This window comes from Stegodyphus dumicola, chromosome 1, assembly GCF_044657685.1.
Source record: "Stegodyphus dumicola isolate Sdum_Otavi_A_Nest chromosome 1, ASM4465768v1".
Taxonomy (NCBI): domain Eukaryota; kingdom Metazoa; phylum Arthropoda; class Arachnida; order Araneae; family Eresidae; genus Stegodyphus; species Stegodyphus dumicola.
Window position 1 is genome coordinate 260,502,328 of NC_140768.1, and position 20,885 is coordinate 260,523,212.

General features: G+C 32.7%; 1 protein-coding gene and 1 long non-coding RNA gene across 6 annotated transcripts in view; one reads left to right on the top strand and one right to left on the bottom strand.

The window, feature by feature from the left end:
• The window catches only part of LOC146999538 (uncharacterized), a 171,739-nt gene that overhangs the window by 132,488 nt on the left and 18,366 nt on the right, over nucleotides 1-20,885 (bottom strand). The window lies entirely within an intron of this gene.
• The window catches only part of LOC118203473 (uncharacterized), a 54,116-nt gene continuing 33,744 nt past the window's right edge, over nucleotides 514-20,885 (top strand). The window contains exon 1 of the mRNA XM_035375751.2: nucleotides 514-2,800. Within this exon, the coding sequence (XP_035231642.1) occupies nucleotides 1,039-2,800 (1,762 nt within the window). The 5' untranslated portion in view covers nucleotides 514-1,038. The remainder of the gene's footprint in view (nucleotides 2,801-20,885) is intronic.

Consider the following 20,885-nt stretch of genomic DNA (forward strand, 5'->3'; position numbering starts at 1 on the left):
GGTCGCTTTTGCTTGAAACTCAATTCCTCTTGAAAAGTTTTTAAATTAACGACACACGAATGACATCAGTCCAACGAATCATTCCGTCATAAATCACGAAATTTCTCAATTCTCAGAAACACATTAATATCTTTCGGGCAAGTTTAACGTTGCTCCCCCCTCTCTCCCGCCGCCGATCATAACTCAGAAAATCAGCATCTGTTGACTGAATTTTATTCTTAATGTTATTAAGCGTTCCACTAATAAATTAGGATTCAATAGCAAAAGTACTCTTTTTTTTTTTTTTTTTTCATGCTTTAAAGCCGTAAAAAACTCAAGAATTATTGGAAAACTAAAATCAAAACAAAAAAAAATATTTCGCAATCCCCCGCCTCGCCAAAATCTAACCAACCATATTCTGTTTCCTCACTAAGTTTTTGTTTTTTGGCACTTGTCTTCTAAAATGCTATTGCAACCCTTGTGCGCTGGCCGATGGGTTGGGGGAAGTTACCGTTTCGCCATCTACAGAAGAGACAGAATACGTAAGGCGAGAGATAGTACGAAGATAGAGAGGAGAACTTTGGAACTTCGTCAACTAAAAGGGGAAAAAAAGGATGGACAGATAGAAACTTAGCACTCGCATCCAGTTCACTTTTAAAGTATCACCCCATACGGGCGGCGTGTTGGTGGGTCACGTTTCCACCCATGCGCTCGACGGCCTGACGTTTTAATCTCTCGTACGGTAGCACGGATTGTTATTGAAATGAAGTGCCGCAAAATAAATGTTCGTGATTGCAGTTGGTGAACTAGTAACATTAATTGCCCTTTAGTTTCGGATTATGAACAATTGCCTGGATTAATAATTCTCCACAAATGGACTTCACTTTCGATTTTATCCAGTTAGCGATTAATTGGGAAAAAGTTTCACGTCCCTTCTGAAACATCAAATTCTACGCATGGTGAAATTTTCAGATCGTTAGTATCTTCAATCGAATGCCTTGTGCTCAGAAATTGTCGCTTTGGATATTTAAGGAACTTTCATACGAATCGGTCTAAACGATGAAACTCGATCATCACATACAATACAAGCCTGATACACTAAACAGTAAAGATAAAGAGACTGATTACGAAATAGCTTCAAATCTTGGCATCCAAAACTACATGCTGCACATGGAAAACGGAGAAAGATTGCAGCAGTCTTGCTCAGAGGCTACATCTCTAAATAGGAGAATGAATGTGGATCGGACATTTAACAGTGTTTACTTGCGCCCATCTTCATCACTCTGTTACCAAAACGAACAACTTATGGATAGTATAAACGATAAGTATGCTTCGTCCTCCTACAGGCAAGCAGATTTATTAAATAATCGGCAAGGAGATCTGTTGAATAATCGGCAAGCAGATTTGTTAAATAAATCATTAAGGAATGAAACTGGAGAATCTGCAGTATTTCCCAGAATAAAAGATGAAAAATACACAAATATAAATCAAAATAATGAGTCCATTCATAATTCATCTACTGAAGACATAAACCCATGCACTTCAAAAAATGAAGTGGTAAATGATGATGTAAATACAAGTGACAATCTGACAACAGCTGTAGTCAAAGCAGAAGATAACACTGAAACTAAAGAGACTGTGAATCCTAAAAAGTCAGGAGCAGGTATGAGAAAACCAGAAAAACCACCGTTCTCATACATAGCTTTAATAGTAATGGCTATTCAGAGTTCTCCAACTAAGAAACTCACTCTCAGTGAAATTTATCAGTTTCTTCAGCAAAGATTTTCATTTTTTAGAGGTGAATATATGGGTTGGAAAAATTCTGTACGCCATAATCTCTCTTTGAATGATTGTTTCATTAAGCTTCCAAAAGGTCTAGGAAGGCCTGGCAAAGGTCATTATTGGACTGTTGACCCAGCAAGTGTGACAGTGTTCCAAGATGGATCTTCAAAACGAAGACCTCGAGGTTTCAGAAGGAAGTGCCAAGACATGCAGAGATATTCCATGTATTATCAAGGTATACCTACACCTCCCATGATGGGTTTCGACATGATGAACCAGACTAATATGCCAGGCGGAGGAATTCCGGAAAGTTCTCTTGCAAACTTGCTTCAGCCTTACCAAGCAGAACATGATGATTTACTTGAAAAACGCAATGCTAAAATACATGTAAGAAGAAAATGTGGTGTTTCTTTCCATCCTTACTACTACCAGAATTCTCCATTTTCCAGTGCAATGATGGGCTACGAAGGAATGAATCAACAAAATCCTAATGTTCCACCTGTTTCATTGGGTTCAAATAATTCTACCGTGCAAGGATTACAGTCTTATCTTACACCCGAGCAGATGATGATGTCCAGTATAAACGCTACACCAGCCCACTACAGTTATGCGATGACCAGCAGTAGTCCTGCTTTAAACTTTAGTGTCGCTGGTATGAATGGCGGTCATTACCTAACAAGTTGTGCCGTCGCAGGGACGCCCGGGCTGGGACCATCATCTCCCATGAACTCCCCTGTGCCTGGATCGGACTTCGGCGGCGTAGCAACGACGGCCTCCCCTGCAGTGTACGGCGGTAACGGCGCAGACATTGGCCCGAATGTTCCGCCGTGGCCCGGAATGTGCGGAGTAGGACATGCCGAACAAGAGTACATAAAGCAGTCCCTCAGTCCAGCCAGTGCGACTAGCTCTCTCTCACCTAATGCCGTACCTCCAGGTTCACCTTGTACGAGTGACGCTGCAAATTATGCCACGACCGGTTCTGAGCAGGTGTGTCAGAGACTTTTGGCAGGTGAATCTACGGAGTTGCAGCAAGTCAGCGGTAAGCGATAAATTTTTAAAAATTTCTTTATTAATCATTCATTATCAGGAAAAAATGAGTTATACATAATCGAGAGTTTTTCGTACTTAAATAAAAATTAATAAAATAGTAAAGATTTACAGAATTTGAGAAGTACTTCTTATCCTAATTGAAAGATTTCTTTGAATGATTTAATTTTTGTATTTTATGAGTCAGTTTTATTACTTGAATAATTATATTAGTTGAACTATGCATGTAGTATGCATTAAAGATAGATATGGAATCATTAAATAAATAAAGACTGAAGATGGTCCATTCATTTATAAATTTGAATAAATTTAGGAGCAGATGTGTTTAAAAATGTAATGAATTTGATGAATTTCAAATTTCATATCCGTTGGAAAGTAACATTACTTTTCAGTGAGCAATAATTCTTATATATATATATATATATATGTTGTGATCTTAAATTCACTTAGTGCGAAATCAAGTTATTCTACTACTTGCGCAATAGCTGCAAAGTAAGTTAATAATAATTTATTTACTAAAGAAATATTGATTATATTATCAATTCGTTTAAAAATGAGAGTGAATCCATAGTCCTATGGATTATATAATTCATTTTTAACAATTTACATTCGAGTTACTTTAAAACAATTTTCGGAATTAAACTTACTAACTATGGATTCACTCTTTTTAGATAATTGTACTAAAATTAATCTTAGGAGATAATATAATCAATATTTCTTTAGTAAATTAATATATATAATATATGACGAAGTAGCATTGAAGTTGAGTGATTTCCTCTTCTGTTATGATTGTTCCTTTAAATTTCTATGATTTTTTCAAGTTAGGGTATTACTTGTTTAAAATTTTTAGTTTTAACATTGATTAAATTCTTTTTTTTTCATTTATTGGATTTTATGAAATTTATTACTTATGAATTTCAAATTTTGGTCTTTGTAAAATTGGTTCTAAATTTCTTACTTAATGTCTCTACTGATATTTTTCAGCAGCTTAATGCACTAAAACATTACATACGATTATATGAGATTTTAAAAAATTGTATTGTACTTATATATGTTATTTTAAAGAAGCGAAAAACTCCTAAAATATTCTGCAAGATAAAACACTGATACTTTTTGGTATAATGGATAGTTAGGGTACCAACGGCAACAAATTCAGAAATTCAAAATGAAATACTCTTAGTTACAGTGATTTTGAAGAGATACGTATGTTCCAAGTTCTTAAAAATTAATTACTAACTTAAGACATATAAAATTTTGGGGGGCGGAGTTCCTCCCCAACCCCTAAGAAAGAAAAGTGTATTTATTCAGATTTTTTTCCTATCTTCCGAATTCGGTTTCTTTTAATTTGTGAGTCATATAAGTAATATCTGAAATAATGTTTTCTAATTTTTGGCGAATTTAATTACTTACCGCCGTACGAATATTTTTGTTATTAGTTGACTTATTATGGTATATTAATTTTAAAAAAATTCTTGAGAAAAATGAAAATAGGAATGGATCCGTACGTTTAACTGTTGCCTTAAAGTAAATTAGTCATAGTTAAGTTTTAAAAGCTGATACTTTCAGCTTTAAAAATAAATTAGGTTGATGCAAATTTTGGTAGCAAAAAAATATATTAGTCATGCAAAAAATATACGCAGAGGGTCCGAAGATGTAAAAATGTTTTCCTTATGTTCAGTGGTTTTTCAGTTTTATTTTGTTATATTTAAAGAAAATTGTACCTTAGTTAATTAATTTTAAATGGCCAGAAATTGTTTATTTTTTACAATGACAGACTAAGCATGTCAAACTAAAACGTAATTAATATATTTTTCAGCTTTGAATTTTATTTAACGGCAAAATTAACAGAAAAATGTCAAGAATCGCTACCATTGCTTAACATAACAAGAAGGAGAACATAGCGAATGCAAAATATGCAATAGATAAAATTCATGCATCATTGGAATGGTGTTGCAGTTATTAAAATATGAATGTGAATGAAAGACACATTTAGGCTAATAATATTAAAGCTATAATAGGGTAATAATTTTAATAATTGGTTTCAATAACTATAAACTGTTATCTTCTTTACAGCATCTGAAGAATATATGTGGGATTTCAAAAACAAAATCTCGGGAGGAGGGTACGGTTAAAATTTAACAATCGGCTACAGTATTTAAAATCAAATTTAAAGTTTTAAGAAACGTGTAAAGAAATCGAGCAATGCAAAGCAGGCTCTGTGAAATTTCATTGAAAAAATATACTGATCGATACAGACTGGATCTTGTCTAAGATAATTAATTACTCACAGTTTTGAATGATTTTTGTCAGCTTAGCGAGGTGATTTACAATGCCTAGTGATCATTTATTACCCTGTCTAATACAGGTTTATTTTAAACGTTTCCGTGTTAAGGCGCACGACTAGATGTCGTAGCAGTCACATATACAAAATTTCAAAGTTATACGGCTAATCGTTCGAGTTACGCGAGAAATATACAGATGTCACGAAAAAAATTCCCTTTTGAATCACCGTTAATTTTACAATCCGTTTTGGAAAAACGCAGTCCTTCGTTCTGACCGTATGTTGCTTCGTCCGAATGGATTCGGGAACGGTTAAAATGGATATTTCGGTTGAAATATGATACTTAATTTTTTTCGCAACTACAATACTTCCTTTACTTCCTTGTCGGAAGTAAAAATTGAATTCGTAGTTCTAAAAATCATTTGAACTATTTTTTCAGCGTTATTACGAAATTAAACATCCGTTAATACAGATAATTGTAAACAGCTGGCCTGGAGTTATATTAAAAAAAATAAAACCCTAAAGAAACTGCTTGCAAAGATCAAAGACTTATTTGTGCGTTTATGCCCATTGTTTAGCGTTGATGTTTTTGTAAATGTGATGAAACTTAAGCATTTATTAGCTCAAATGCCCTAATAATTTAAATGCTTTTAATAACTTCTTAAGCATCGTGGTTATGCTTTTGTAATAATGTAGGTAGCGTGAGAAATACTACATTTGATTCTGTGCAGATTATAATTGCCTGCTATTACACAGAAAATGTTGCAAGAATTATACTTCTTGCTTTTATTATCGATACTTTTCCTTAGCAATACAGTGAATTTACAGATGCGAAATTATCTATTAATTTTGAAACTATGATAACGAATTCATAAGCTAAATTATTTTATGCAGTATGTTTGTTTAATTTTTAAACATGGTTTATTAACTGCCTTTTACTTTATTTACAGGTATAATTCTTCTTTTCTTTCTTAATTGTCATAGTTTCCTAATTATTTTACTAAATTTTGATTTTGCTTGTATTTAACAAAATAATTAAATATCCAAATGAGAAAAAATATATTTAATTGCGAAGGCAATATCAATCGGGAATTTCATTTGATGAAACGACATAAATACACCTAGAAATTTCTCTTGGTAGACTGATGCTCCACTTTAACAGTTCATACTTCTACATTACAAGCCGAAGTAAGAATTACGTGTGTTTCTGATACATATTTCAGACATTATTTTCTCAAAACATAAACGCAACTTTTATTATTATCTGAATTTGCATGCAAAGCTTAAAATACTCTTGAAGATTCTACGTATGTTACAATTTATTAAGTTGCATACATCGTTGTGTTCCATTCAAGCACATACAAAAGCGCGGCTTGTCGTACTAGAGAGAAATCCTTTTTTAATTTCGTAGTTCCATTAGATAGTTTCGTATGCATTAAGAAATAAAGAGTGAATTAAGTGAATTTATAAAAAAAAATTTCTCTTATATTACATGTGAGAGAATTTTTTTTATAAATAATAGCAAATACATATGCTTTTGTTTTAATATCGGATTTTTAAGATCCGTTTATTTGGAGCAGGAAATAATTAAATGACTATGTCATGAATAATATTTCATGTTTGCAGAATTGAAGCTGTGAGAGGTACAGTTTTGTTTGTAGAATTGGAATAGGCAAAAATATGAAAAAAACTTTCTAAGAATGCCATCTACGGTAACGCACGATGTTGGTATATTGTCGAAGTGGTCGTGTTAGAGAGATGACGTTGAGTATTTACATATATTCTCAGAAATGCGTGTCATTTTTAGAGATGGTCATCTTAGGAAGGTGATTGTCACGTGACGATTCACCTTTACTGGTGCTGGGTAAGGCTAGGTTAGGTTAATTGATTAAGGCAAATCAACACGAAGGCTATCTTCCAATAGAGAGAGATGCCTTCGAAGAGGATATTTTAAGGACTTGTATTCTCGTTACACATGGGGAAAACCATCCATATAGCCAGCCCATTCGCTAGGATTCGATCCCAGGTCAAACTACTGTTGTTCAGCAAGTTTACCGCTCGGCCGCTGGTGGGATACTAGTGTACAAAATAAATCCGGGTGGTTGGAAGGGTGAAAAAATTTTTTGGTACTGAGCTTATTGACAGACTGCTCCTAATTCACAGGTTTTTTCTTATAAGAGAAGGGTTCTTGTTCTTAAAGTGGTTGGTCAGTGAGGCATTTAATCAAGTAAGGATTTGATGAGGATTGTCAAGAAGTATTGCATCACTGCACCATTCATTAACCACGGTTTATCATTAGAATCTAGAACTCTGGACCGAAAGAAAAAAAAAATATGTAACAAACAAATCCGGAATGAATTCTGAAGAAATGCGGTAGCTCATTAAACGATCGAGACAGCAGATCTGTTGATAGGATAGGACAGTATCAGTTTTCCAATCATGTAATTTTGCTTTGTTGAAGACAGTTAAAACACGGTAACATTTTATGCGTTAATATTTAACCCTAAAAAAGCAGTAGAAAAGAATTATTTTGTTAAGATAATAATTTTTTTACGTTTGCTCCATAAGTTTACAAGCATATATTCCTATATTATATTCAGTCAGTCATCTTAACATAGTTGTTCGCCCACATTCTACCAATATAACAAATAATAAAAAGATTACTTATATAATGTGTCTGTAACATTGAGATGCTTGTTACTTTATGTGTTTGTAGGGATTAATTATCCATTAATGATAACTCATCATCGAATGAATTTTTTATCACTTGTACCACCTTCGAAAAGCACTACAAAAACTAAGGAAATAGCAAATAGTATTGAAAATGAAAAAAATCTTAGTAATTTTCACAGCCAAAGATAGCTAGAGAAAAATTTCGCATTTTTTCCTACCTAAAGGATATCTTCAGTCATTTAACTAACAGATGCTATCAACAGAGCTCTAAATCTGGTTCTTTGGTAAATAAAATACCAAGTTATACTGAAACAATGCAAGTATATGAACTCTCTTGCGTGGACCACCACCAAAAGGTTACCCACTCTGAAAGTGAGCAGTATTTCTGAGAATATATGTAACATCGGAATCAAACACCCAATTTTTTAAGGTGACCATCTCCAAGGGAAGTAAACATCATCTGAAAGTATAGGTAGTCATCTTAGAGATATTTCCTTATTACCCCCAATTTACCACCACAGTTTGCCACCACCGTACAGCTGCCATGCTGAAAGTGAAGCAGCACTTCTGACAACATAATTAAAGCGGAATCCAAAACCATTTCTTTAAATCGAATATCTTCAAAGAAAGCCAAAGTCATCTAGAAGCCATCTTTGGTTTTACAATATTTGAAAACATAAGACTAAAAGTGAAAAATTTATGTATATAATAATTACATATTTATATATGCAGTTTTCATATACTGGTAATTGTCGACAGTTTTCACCATTGATTCGTGTTACGCTAATTATGTAATCCATTTATACACGTCATTTTGGGTAAGGTTATTCTGAAACAATATCAAGTAGTGTCGCCGCTGGACAGTATAGGGCAACCTACTGCGCCACCGAAGGGCCCGGGTTCGAATCCCGGAGAAGGCATGGATGTTCGTAAATGTATAGTGTCTTTGCTGCATAAGCGCACTCTAAATATATGGTCCTCTTGTAGATTGGTGGTGACTCCTATTTCCATCCTAGTTTTGCGGAACAGCACCGAAGGGAATGGTCCGAGGGTTTCTTATCCCTCTCCTCTACCACCAATCTACAAGAGGACCATATATTTAGAGTGCGCTTATGCAGCAAAGACACTATACATTTACAAATATCCATGCCTTCTCCGGGATTCGAACCCGGGCCCTTCGGTGGCGCAGTAGGTTGCCCTATACTGTCCGGCGGCGACACTACTTGATATTGTTTCAGAATAACCTTACCCAAAATGACGTGTATAAATGGATTACATAATTAGCGTTCCTCAGCGCTCTAGACATTATTTGACTAAATAGAGCGTCCCTTATTAGCGGATCAAATTTTCTTTGATCCGTTAACAAGGGACGCTCCTTGTACAGTAATTAGCATCTCCACAAAATGAAATGGGAAGCAAATTTGACATTTGGAAACTCTCGTAGTTGCTTGGAAATTTGCTATTTTTTGTTATAACCTGTGTTATGTTAATTCATTTTTACTCTTCGCTGAAATAAAATTTTATAAAAGTTCTGTAAAAGATTTAGTGCGTAGAATAATAAATCCTATGTCTATTTGCTGCTGTTTATCTTTCGTGTGATGAAATTTCTACGAATATTGATTTTAACTTTCGTCTGAAGAAATTTCTACGAATGTCTCTCAGCTTTCTTTATATCATAAATTTCCTAGAAAAAATAACTAATTTTTTTCACGAGCTTTTCTTCAATTTTTGTGATTATCGTAATCAGAAAAACATTTATGCCCGATACGCATCAAAACACTTTAAAATGTTTTTAAACTAATTTATTAAATCTTTGTTACATCATTGACACAATAATAGTCAACTTTAAAATCCCATGGATATGATGGTTCCAAAACTACTAAAACGCCACGGCTTATAAAGTCTGAAAATTTAACCAGATGATCAATATAATGCTGAGGAAAGACCACTTGTTATTAATATATGTGTATTCTGTGCCTCATAAATTAGGAGTATCAAATAAACAAAGTAGCGGGATATTAGATCCCCCCTTCGAATAATTTAATACAGTCAAAAGTCGTTAATCCGGACTCGTCGGGACTTCGGCGATTCCGGATTATCGATTTTTCCGGATTATAGATCATCAGTTTAAATCTCGTAAGATGGCATGCAGAAATTCTAAAATTAAAAATATGAAACCGTAATTTATGAAATAAAGAACAATTATGATCTAAAAAGTATCAAATTTTACAAAAAAAAAAAAAAAAAAGCTTAATATTTATTTGTTTACTTTATTAAACATTTCTTTCAATGTAAGTTGCTTCGTTTTATGTGATAATACTTTCTCTTTAATTCTATAAACAGACATAATTTCTTGTTCAGTTACAAAGTTCCGCTGTTCAAGTCCCGTTAATTGCTGTGCCGAGAATATCGACTAACTTGTCAATCGAAATTTTTTCGTTTTCACTAACCTCTCTGTCACATTCTTCATGTCTTTATCCATTTTTTGTTTGTTGGACATCGAAACATACTTTCGTTTTGTAGATCCTTTGGAAGTTCCAGCATCGGAAATTCTATTTGACATAATCGAAAGTTCAAGTTTACTTTTATAAAATTGCTCTTACAGTCTGCAAAAAATAATAAGCGGGATCCAATTCGAAGATTGAGGAACAACGCAATCATTAACATTAACTGAAGTAGATAATTAGAGCTTACACCGTCCGTTATGCATTAAACGCGCAGGCGAAAACGTATTCTGACTACTGCGCATATGCGTGTATTGCACACGCATATGCGCAGTAGTCAAGGTCTTATGCGCACGCTTAAAACGCCTGTGCGCATGTGCCAACGCGGCGCATGCGCAGAAAGTTTTTAGCTTTGAGGTCCGGATTATAGATCATTCCGGATTATGGGTGTCCGAATTAACGACTTTTGACTGTAGCATGAATTTTGAGTAGAACTATCTTGACGCCTCTTGCTATTAAGTGTAGAGAGGCAGGTGCCATGAAAAAGTTCACTGTAATTATTAAAATAATGCAAAACTATATCATTAATAATACGTAGTAGGGATATATTATATCATTAATAATATGAAGAAGCTGATGATGAATAATCTCCGTAAGAGAGCTCTCAGTATTGATTATTTTAGTCTTCTGTGAAGCTGGTTGCCACAGAGAGGTGAAACTCAATACAGATGTTTGTTTTTGTTCCGAGAAATTATAGTCACTTCCAGAAGCGATCGTCTACGAGAGCAGGTTACCATTTGAAGTTTCACTGTAATTATTAAAAATCAATAATACAATGAACCGTCTCTCTAAAACGATCACATCTGAAAGCTTTGAGAACATAAATACTCTTTAGAATCTAAAAATAAATACTCTGTAATTCCCGCAATAGCCGCCATAAACGTGTTCTGCTTTATCAGAAAATCTAAATTCTGTTACAATTATATTGATTATTCTTACATTAATCAAACGGATTAAATAAATTTGAACTGTTGGTAAATAAAAAAAAAGGTTACGTAAAAATTAATGACGCATTGTATTTTCGATTAGTTAATTAATTCAAAAATGTAAGTTTTTCTCTTTTAAGATCATATAACTTTAAATTTATTTTTGTTTAAATTTTGAAATTTCGGAAGTATTGTTTATTTTTGTTTAAATTTTGAAATTTCGGAAGTATTCTGAAAATTATTGCAACAACTGAAAAGCAATTTTGTTTCTGAAAAGCAAATGGTCATTTCATTTTTTAAATTATAATTTTACCAGAAATGACTATTTTAGAGGAATTTTGCAACATTAGCTTGCGGACTCCTTAAGTTATTGCGTTATATAACTTTTTTTGCATGTAACTGAACATTCCATCAAGAATAGTAATTTTCTTATTTTCTGGTCAAAGCCAAATAAGAAATATAATCAAATAACCCTAATGTCTGTTATTTATACCCAAATAAGTGTTTATAACTTTCTTCACACATGCGTGAGGAAACGCTTAATTATGAAGCGCAATATGATGCATCTCAACAGTATCTCTTACCTCATATTGCGCTATTTCATTGCCTAACAGCCGCTCATAACTTTGATACTTTGTTTTTGCTTCCTATCTCTACGATGACAAATTATTAAACTTGTTTACTTTTTAAACGACTTTTTTTAAATATTTTTGTTTCGTAAAGCCAAAAGAAAACCTGTGGTATAGATTTTACTGGCTGCAGAGCTTAGGATATTTGGAAAAATCATGAATAAAAGAAATCAAAAAAGGGGGTGGGGCGTGAAATGAGAGAAATTTACTTTACAAAATTTGTTAGTGTAATATCATGTTATGAATACAAAATTTGTTAGTGTAATATCATGTTATGAAATCAAGAAATATTCAGGCTGAAGACAGGGAAAGGTGTATGTATAAACAATATCAATTTACTTTAAGATTTATAAATTTAGTTGGTTTGGTGGGCGCCATCTTGACAATTTTGTGCACACAGGAAAGACGGTATTTCAAAGCTTCGTGGCCTGAAAGCTTTTATCCCTCTCTACACACTGGGTACCTAGAAAAAAAATTTAAAAAAGGGTACACATTCTTTTTCGGACGCATGTACATTTGGAGTTTAAAAATCTAGAAAATATTGAAATATAAATTTGAAACGCTGTAATTCTATAATATTCTAAAATGCACATTTTTGTAGAGAACATTCTAAAAAAAATTATCCGTTGTTCAGATGGTTTGGGTCTTATGAGAAGAAGAAATTTTAGACAGTGATGTTCAGTAGTGATGAATGAATGGTTGTCTCGTGTCCATAAAAAAGTCTTTATTTCTCAACCGTTGCTTACACATATATACTTTCGGTTACATAAATGTTTTAAATGTCGCAAGTAGTCATATTTTCTGGTATTTGTAAATTTAAAAAACTTCGCAAATATCACGAAATCTAACATTTTATACAGTGCGGTTTCCCTTTAGTTATGTATGTACTTGAGAGTCATTATATAAAGTATAACACAAAACTTTTGACTCCTATGTGATGAAAATTGACCGAAATATTTAATTCCAAAATTTGGGATGATTTTAGCAATTATTTTCAATTTATTTGTAGGGTCGATTAAAAATAAATTAGAATAATTTAAAGTCGATTTTTCCCCTCGTAATGTTCTTTATGAATATTCTTTTCTGATTTAATAATACGTAAATTTTTTTATTTCTAATTTTGATACACATAGTAAGCCGAAAGAATTTGGCTTACTATACGTATTTATGCAATTTATAATTTTTTAAATGGTAAAAATACGTTATTAATACTCTCATTTAATTTAGAGTAATAAGCAAATATAATCATACAAAAAATTCATTAAACTAGAAATATTTTATATTTTTTATTTATGTCTATAACATTACGAGTTGGTTGTGCTCCAATACAAAGAGAACTTACTATTATTTTCTAAAACACTAATAAGATTCTATGAATAATAGCTCCTTTTATAAATAATTTATATATAATAATCAATATGTTTCACGACAGTCTACATATCAATGCTCAACACTTGATAGCATATTAACATCAAAAATCGGTATTTAAACTAAAATTTAATTTTTAATTACCTACAAATGCAAACATTCCGATCTTCAACTTATGTATAACCCCTGTAACATGATTTCTAATTTAAATATAAAATATCTCAATTTCTATTGTATGGGAGTCAAGCTTTTTGTGTTTTATATTTTAAGTGAGTATAAATTTTAGTTAATAAAGCTAGAGGGTACAAGACACGGGATAAGGAATTAGATTTCGTGAATTTACAAAATTTACTTTCTAAATATAAATATGTGTTATTAAGTATAGGTTCTTCATTTAAAGCATCCTGTAATTACAAGTATTAACATTGCGAAAACATAGGCTACAAAAGTACATTTGGACGCTATGTATGTGCTGCTGAAAATATTTTTAAATAAATGTCTAATAATGTAAAGATGTTTTAATAAATATATGTATGTTATAATTTATTTCATTGTAGATAGCTTGATATTAGATTAGAGCTTGACTAAAGAAGGTACCAAATCCCTTTTTTATCTCAGCCGAGGTAACTCTGCAGTTGATAGCTATAATGGTAGCGATGATAGTGGCAGTGGTAACATAGATGTAAATGGAGCATGTTTAACTGCGTAGATGGAATGATAGACATTCAGACATATGCGGACGAATTCAACATAATTTTATTATTGGATAAAGCAGCTTTGGAGACACAATGTTTGCTTCGCTCATGATTAGGGGTGCAATAGGCACCCCTCAATTTTGTTTTAAGTTCCTCTGTTCCATTTTAAGCAACGGGTAATGCAAAGAGACGTGGTTTATTCAAGACAGAAAGCGGTAAAAGAGGCTGCGCGCAACACCGCTGAAGTATTTATAGTTCGGAAATTCTTCGTTTGAGTTCTGGATAGCGTGGACAAGTTTTTACGATGCAGGAAAATGATAACAAAATGGTGCAATATGTATTCTTGAAGAGGAGATATAGGCCTATAAGAGATTTTGTCTTTGCTACATATATATATTTTGAAATGTATAACAAAAATCTTGCGTAATGTGTAATAAATTTTAACAATAAAAGAATGATTAACAGTTCTGATAACACATTTAGTATTCTAGTATTCCTAATAAACTTTTCTAACAAAACAAAATAATAACATTTTGTTTAAACTTTTTCCTTTAAACGTTCACCCTAGGTCATAGAATTAAATGCTAACTTTCCCAGTAGATCATTTAAGAGCAAAACTCATTATAAGCAATTAAGGAACATTTTATTAACAGTTGAGGGAACAGCTTCAAATGATATAGCTATTTAAATCACCATTCACGTTATCATTATATATACAGAATAACACTTTTATGACAGCTGAACACTCATATACGTTTTTGTAGTAGAGAAGACGCTGTTTAAGAAGACTCCAAAGGATTTTAATCTTCTGTCGAGACACTGTCGTCTTGAAAGGTGATGTTCAACATGGATACTGATCGTTTTGTCCTCGGAAATATTGATCATTTTCAGAACTAGTCATATTACATAGGTGATTGCTATTACTATAGTGTTCAGTAATAGGAACTAACTTGAGCTGAGGAAAATTCGAAAGCAATTTTGATAATTGCTGGAGAAAGTCTTTCTTGAGTTCCTACTTATCCTGTCCATCTAACATCAAATTCAAATCTGAGATCTTTAACAGAGAACTTATGGAATTCATGTTAGTTCTAAAGCTAGGATTCTCAACCTTTTTCTTGCATCGACCTCTTTTTAAAGAGTGGTTTCAATTTCCAACCCTCTCTTACATTTTTCTTTATAACATATAGCGTGTTACAAATCATAATAATACAAATAATTTCATATAAATAACAATTAAACTAAGAATACGAACAAAAGCTTGAAACACAAATTGTTTATTAGATGTATGTCTTATTATTTTTTAATTTACAAATACGTATAGACAGGTTTCCGGAGCCAAATCCTAGATTTAAATTGCGTGAATTTTAATTAATGTGATGTCTGTGCTTTATTGATACAAGTTTTTTACTATTTAACATAAAATTGCTTAATTTTTAAATCTCCTCGTTCAAAAATAACATTTAACGTAAATTATTGATTGACTGAAACCTATTTCTACTATGAGGAGGGAAAAGTCAATAATGCTATTAAGGTAACAACACAAATTTGGAGATATCTCTCTCGGATGACTTTTAAATTTCAAAATCTAGTATACACATCTGTTTTGAATAAAACTTGCGCTTGAACAACTTCTTTCAATGCAATCAACTCTTCATGCATCATAATATCAAGATCAAATAGTGCCAATTTCAATATCTCGGAAGCGAGCATTAAAATGTTTTAAATTTTAAAACGATTTGTACACAGCGATATATTTATCCTCTGATAAAGTTTTGCGTTCTTTTTGGGGGGGGATGTCTTTTCTTGTTTTCCTGCGTTTTGCTTTTTTAATATGGCACTTTTTGTATGGTACATTTTTAAAGTGCACCTTTTGTATGGTATAAATTCATACATTTTAAAAAATATTATTAATTCTTAAAATATATTGTTACGAAATGTACAGGCGCGGTAAGATGGCTTCCCCGCAAAGCAGTTTTAGGGTTGCCATAAGATGGCAAGGGGATGCAGGGTTGCCACATTTGGCGATATTTGGTGACGAAATTGCGATGTACCATGGACGGATGGAGAACCTTCTGGAACGAATTCTTACCGGTTTAATCCAGAATATTCTCGAACACAAGCCGAAAGCTATATAAAGCTGATACGCGGAGAGTCAGACAGTATCGAGAGTGTGTGTCTCATCAAGAGTGAGTGTCTCGTCTAGCGAGTCAATCCCTGCGGAGTCGATCGAGTTGACAGCCGGACAACGAGGGCTGAGTGGGTCGTCGAGTGCACCGAAGGAGTCTCTTAGTGCATCGTCGAGAGAGTGTGTTGAGCTCCGGGAACGACTTAACCGAAGAGTCGGGAGCCGTGCTCTGTGTGTCCTCGAGTGCATCGCGAGTTGCAGCGTGGAGAGTCTCGAGAGTACGTGGAGTTCCGAGAACGACCAAGGAGAGTCGAAAGCTGTACTCTGGTGCTTTGCAGTGAAGCTGTCTCCACCGTTGTTGTCTGACAGTCGGAAGGCTGTTTCGCTGATTGTTCCAGCGTATTTATTGTAGATCTTCGACGACTGTAAAAGTGTTTTGGAGCTGTCCTGATAATACTGACTAATAAAGTGTGTTTAGATACTTCATCAAGTGTCGACGAACGTCGTCGACGAGGTGTTTTTTTTTAATATTCAAAGTGTTTTGTGCCGTCTGTTATGTGGTTCAATAATATAAGATAAAGAGATCTTGGTCATGTACTCTCGAAATGCTACCTTAAGTTTTTCTCAGAGGCAAAGTAAAATTTATTTTATAAATAAATTAATTTCAACTTGGAGGTATTGAATGTAGCTGATTCGCTTTTATAACTGGAAAGACAAAAACTGAGAAGCCAGAATTTTTGGATTTCTTAATTTCAGATAGAGTTTTGGAATTTTGAACTTTTTAGTTTAACTGTAGCTTTCATACCGATATTTGAGAATTTTATTCCAGCCAGCATATTAAAAGGAATTTATATACTAAAAAATTAATATATTTTAACAAAGCTACTAGCTATTTTTAAAAAAACGAATAAATTTCTAAATAAAGATGTAGTGCAGAAAATGGTTTCAAATGAGGCAGTAATTATAGTGGCGGCGAAAACACGTTTAATTTTTAGTAAGTTTGCGATTACATAGAAACTTCGCGTCCTGGGGTTTTTAACCCTTAATTATTTCTTATCCGAGGGTTTATTCTTAACATAGCAGAAATTTATCTACAAGATATGAAGATATGAACCAGATATACAGTGATTCCTGCCTTTCAGTTCCAGTAGATTTTGGTCCTTTGTGGATGTGGTCATCTTAGAAAGATGATAGCCAGCAGAGTTTAATTTATGATATCAGAATTACTGTTCACTTTCAGATGCAGTACAAGAGCATTCACTGCTTAGTGAAACTTCTCTAAAACGACCATCCACGGATCCAGAAAATTTTAATCTTTGCTGTGAAGTGGTCGCTATTTAGGCAGACTGTGCTGTTCAATACTGATGTTTGTGTTATGTAATTTGGTTTTCAGAGGTGCTGTTAACAGACATTTCGTTGTAATTTAATTTAATTACTAATTACACACACTGTCTGCTGAAAACTATTCTTATATTATTAATTTTTACTATACTTTGCACTGCTATAAATATGTTGCACTGCTATGAATACTTTTTATCGGTTTAATTTTTCGAATTACTATTGCGACATGTTGTGCAACTGTGTGTCATTGTTGAAGGGCAGCATTTTGCATATTCGTCAACTGACGTAACTTAATCATGCATGATTACTGAATGACGTAATTGAATCGTGTGAATAATTAAATTTAAAAAAATCATACTATTTTACCGGCGCCCAAGGTTGTGATGCCCTTGCGCCTATTGTATGAGTTACTTATTTGCGCGTCATGTGAAACATACCGGATCGTCTTAAAATAATCAATTATTGCGTGACGTGTATGATCGTTTTATAGTTACGGTTGTATAGCATCTAGTTTATGGGAGGAAAAGAGTAACGTGCTTGCTTTTATATTCGTGTACTTCTTTTACTTTTTATACCATTTTATTTTTAACAAAGATTTTAGATTTAAATATACGTTATTAAAAATTATTAGTTAAAGTAAGAATGATCTGGATTTTTTACATAATATATGCCTATAAGTATAAAGTAGACAAATTGGTTTCGTGAGATAGTTCTGGATCTCAGTATAACAATACACTTCAATATACAGCGTCACATTTCAGTATATGCCTTGAAAAATATCCCTGATTCTTTGTTAGAAGATATGAAATTCTTTTATACCATTATTTGTAAAGATGGGGATACCGTTTTTAGATCAGATTGAGAAAAAACCGTAATTATGTATTATCTAATTTTCAGAGTAGTTAAGATTCCTCTAAACTAGTAAAATTCAAACGCGGAATCTTCTCATGGTAACTACTACTGTAAAACGAGCACCTCTGAAAATGATCATCGTATTTGAGAACGTAAAGATAACTTTGTAAGATGACCAAAATCATATGAAATTGTAAGAAATGTCTTGGAGAGAGGGTTTTGACACTGCTGCTCTTATCAAAAATACATAAAACAACAGTGCTAATATTTTCCCACAGTAAAAGCACATGAACAGCAGATATCAGAAAGGCTAAAAGTCGACGCTCCTAAATCTAAGGTAATCACAAAATGCTGCTGAATCATGTGAGAAGGTCAGTCAGTCGGTTGATATAAAGGAATTTAGAAAACTTAAGGGAAATAAATAACTATTAGTCTTTTTGATTATTTAAAAATAAAATTATTACTTTTGTTGCGTCTTGTATATCTCAGACTTTCAGTTAAAACGTATCATCAGTCAGTTTTATCTTCAAGGGAGTAAGACTAGTATGGGAAAAATCAGGTCTCTGAATCACATCCATCAAAATGAATGATTCTTTTAAAAGACGGTTATATGAGTGAAAATGTGATTTACTTCAGTCATCAGTTTCTGATTTATATAAACTCCCACAGTCCTAAAGAAAAGCCATCATATGACTTCTTTCTTTTCAGATCTGTGGAAAAATGAAATTCAGTGTAACCTATATAAGTCACAAAATTTCAATTTTATAGTGTCTTTCATTATTTATTTATTTACATTTTGAGGAAAAAGAATTTAATCTTTACAAAACCAATTTATTATGTGTGCTTTATAAATTAGATGAAAGAAAAAGAAAAATAGCTTTATAAGCCGCATTAAATAATATTAAGTTTAAAATCTATTAATCTTTACAAAACCAATTTATTATGTGTGCTTTATAAATTAGATGAAAGAAAAAGAAAAATAGCTTTATAAGCCGCATTAAATAATATTAAGTTTAAAATCTATCTCGAAATTCAGTAGCAAAAATAACATTGAAAGACAAAAATTTTTTCTAGAATCACTATTGATACATGAGAAAGAACTTAATTAAAAACAGTTTTAGGACTTCTTAAAATCAGATATTGGTAAACCTTTCACTGTGACCACCAACCACCCTTCCATAGACGACCATCTCTAATCCGTAGTTTTTACAAACAAACATGGATGTTGAACATGACCGATAGTTTCGTGTTTTAAACACGACGGATCGTCCTCTTTTAGAGAAGACTCAGAAAACTCTTTTACTTCCAAAAAATCAAAATCGGCTGGAGTCTTAGATGGCCATTTCGGAGAGATTCCAGGGTAATTTTTAAAAAACAGCTTTACAGTAATCTGCATATTTTTTAAATTGTATATTATAACGTGTAGAGTAGGAATATGCAGGGAAATAAAACTAATACTTCAATATATATGCTCTAGAAAACGTTATTTACCACTAACTCATCATTCAACAAAATGTATATATAGCTTTAACGTTGGATTGCGAGCAACGTGTTTTTTTTTTTTAATTTATACTTCTGTGACAACATTTCATACTCAATAAAAACATGTTCCTCCAAAATGAAAGGATTTATTAAGAAATATAAAATTTTCTTAAAGCTATAAAATGCATTAATATTCTGCATGCAGAAATCTCGCAAGGAAATAAAAGTACATTATCCATAAACTACAGAGATGGCTTCAAGTGGAAATTGGCAAGATTGCTATTAGCACTGATACTTCACGTTCATTCCTCGAGATATGAAAATAAAGAATGTTCCGGTTAATTAAATCCTTTCAAATGTCTTTTTCCTTTCTCTAAATTCTCTTAACTCTTAAAATTTACAGAATTTTTTAAATAGTTTTAACTGTTCCTAAATTGTGGTACGTAACTGAGAAATACTATTCAAATCTGTGCGCGTCTGTCTCATAGTGTGTGGCATCCTCTCCTCCGGAATGGCGGGGAGTTGAGTTTCGAGAGATGTATCCCTGGATTCCAAAAATTCGTAGAAAGCCATTTCGACACTTCGTACGACTTAATCAGTCGAGATGTTAATTAAAAACTCTGAAAACATAACGCTAATTTTCGCCCTCACTTTTCCGAGTGGCAACAGTCTCCCACGCTGGAGATAAAAATTTGCTTTATTTCGAGAAGTGTTGTCACTGCTCGCGTTCAAATCATACAGTTTTTTAAACAAAAATTTGTAAGTTTTGCAAAATATGAAATGAAAATAACATTGCCAAACATTAAATATATTATTATTATAGAAGATCATGTTCTGACGTTGAAGAAAGCACGCAATTTCATGTGACGTCATTGTATGTAGAAAATTTTTCGTTAATGTCAGCATCTTAAATAGCTCCTGTCGGCAACTTTTTTGTTTCAGATTAAGATAACTATTTAATTCTTTTATTGATATTGAGAAAAAGTCGTTATATTATTACATTGAATTTAAATCAAGACGTCATGCGTATGCGTATTAGCCTGAAATGTCCGAAATTTTTTATTCTTGGTTTAAAAATAAAGAAAATTATTTAGGAATTCGTTGTTGCTTCGAAAGAATGGACTGATTTCATTCATACTGAAGTGTTTTTATGCACTTACTTTTCAGGTGTACATAGAACTCATAAATGTTTCTTTGGTCT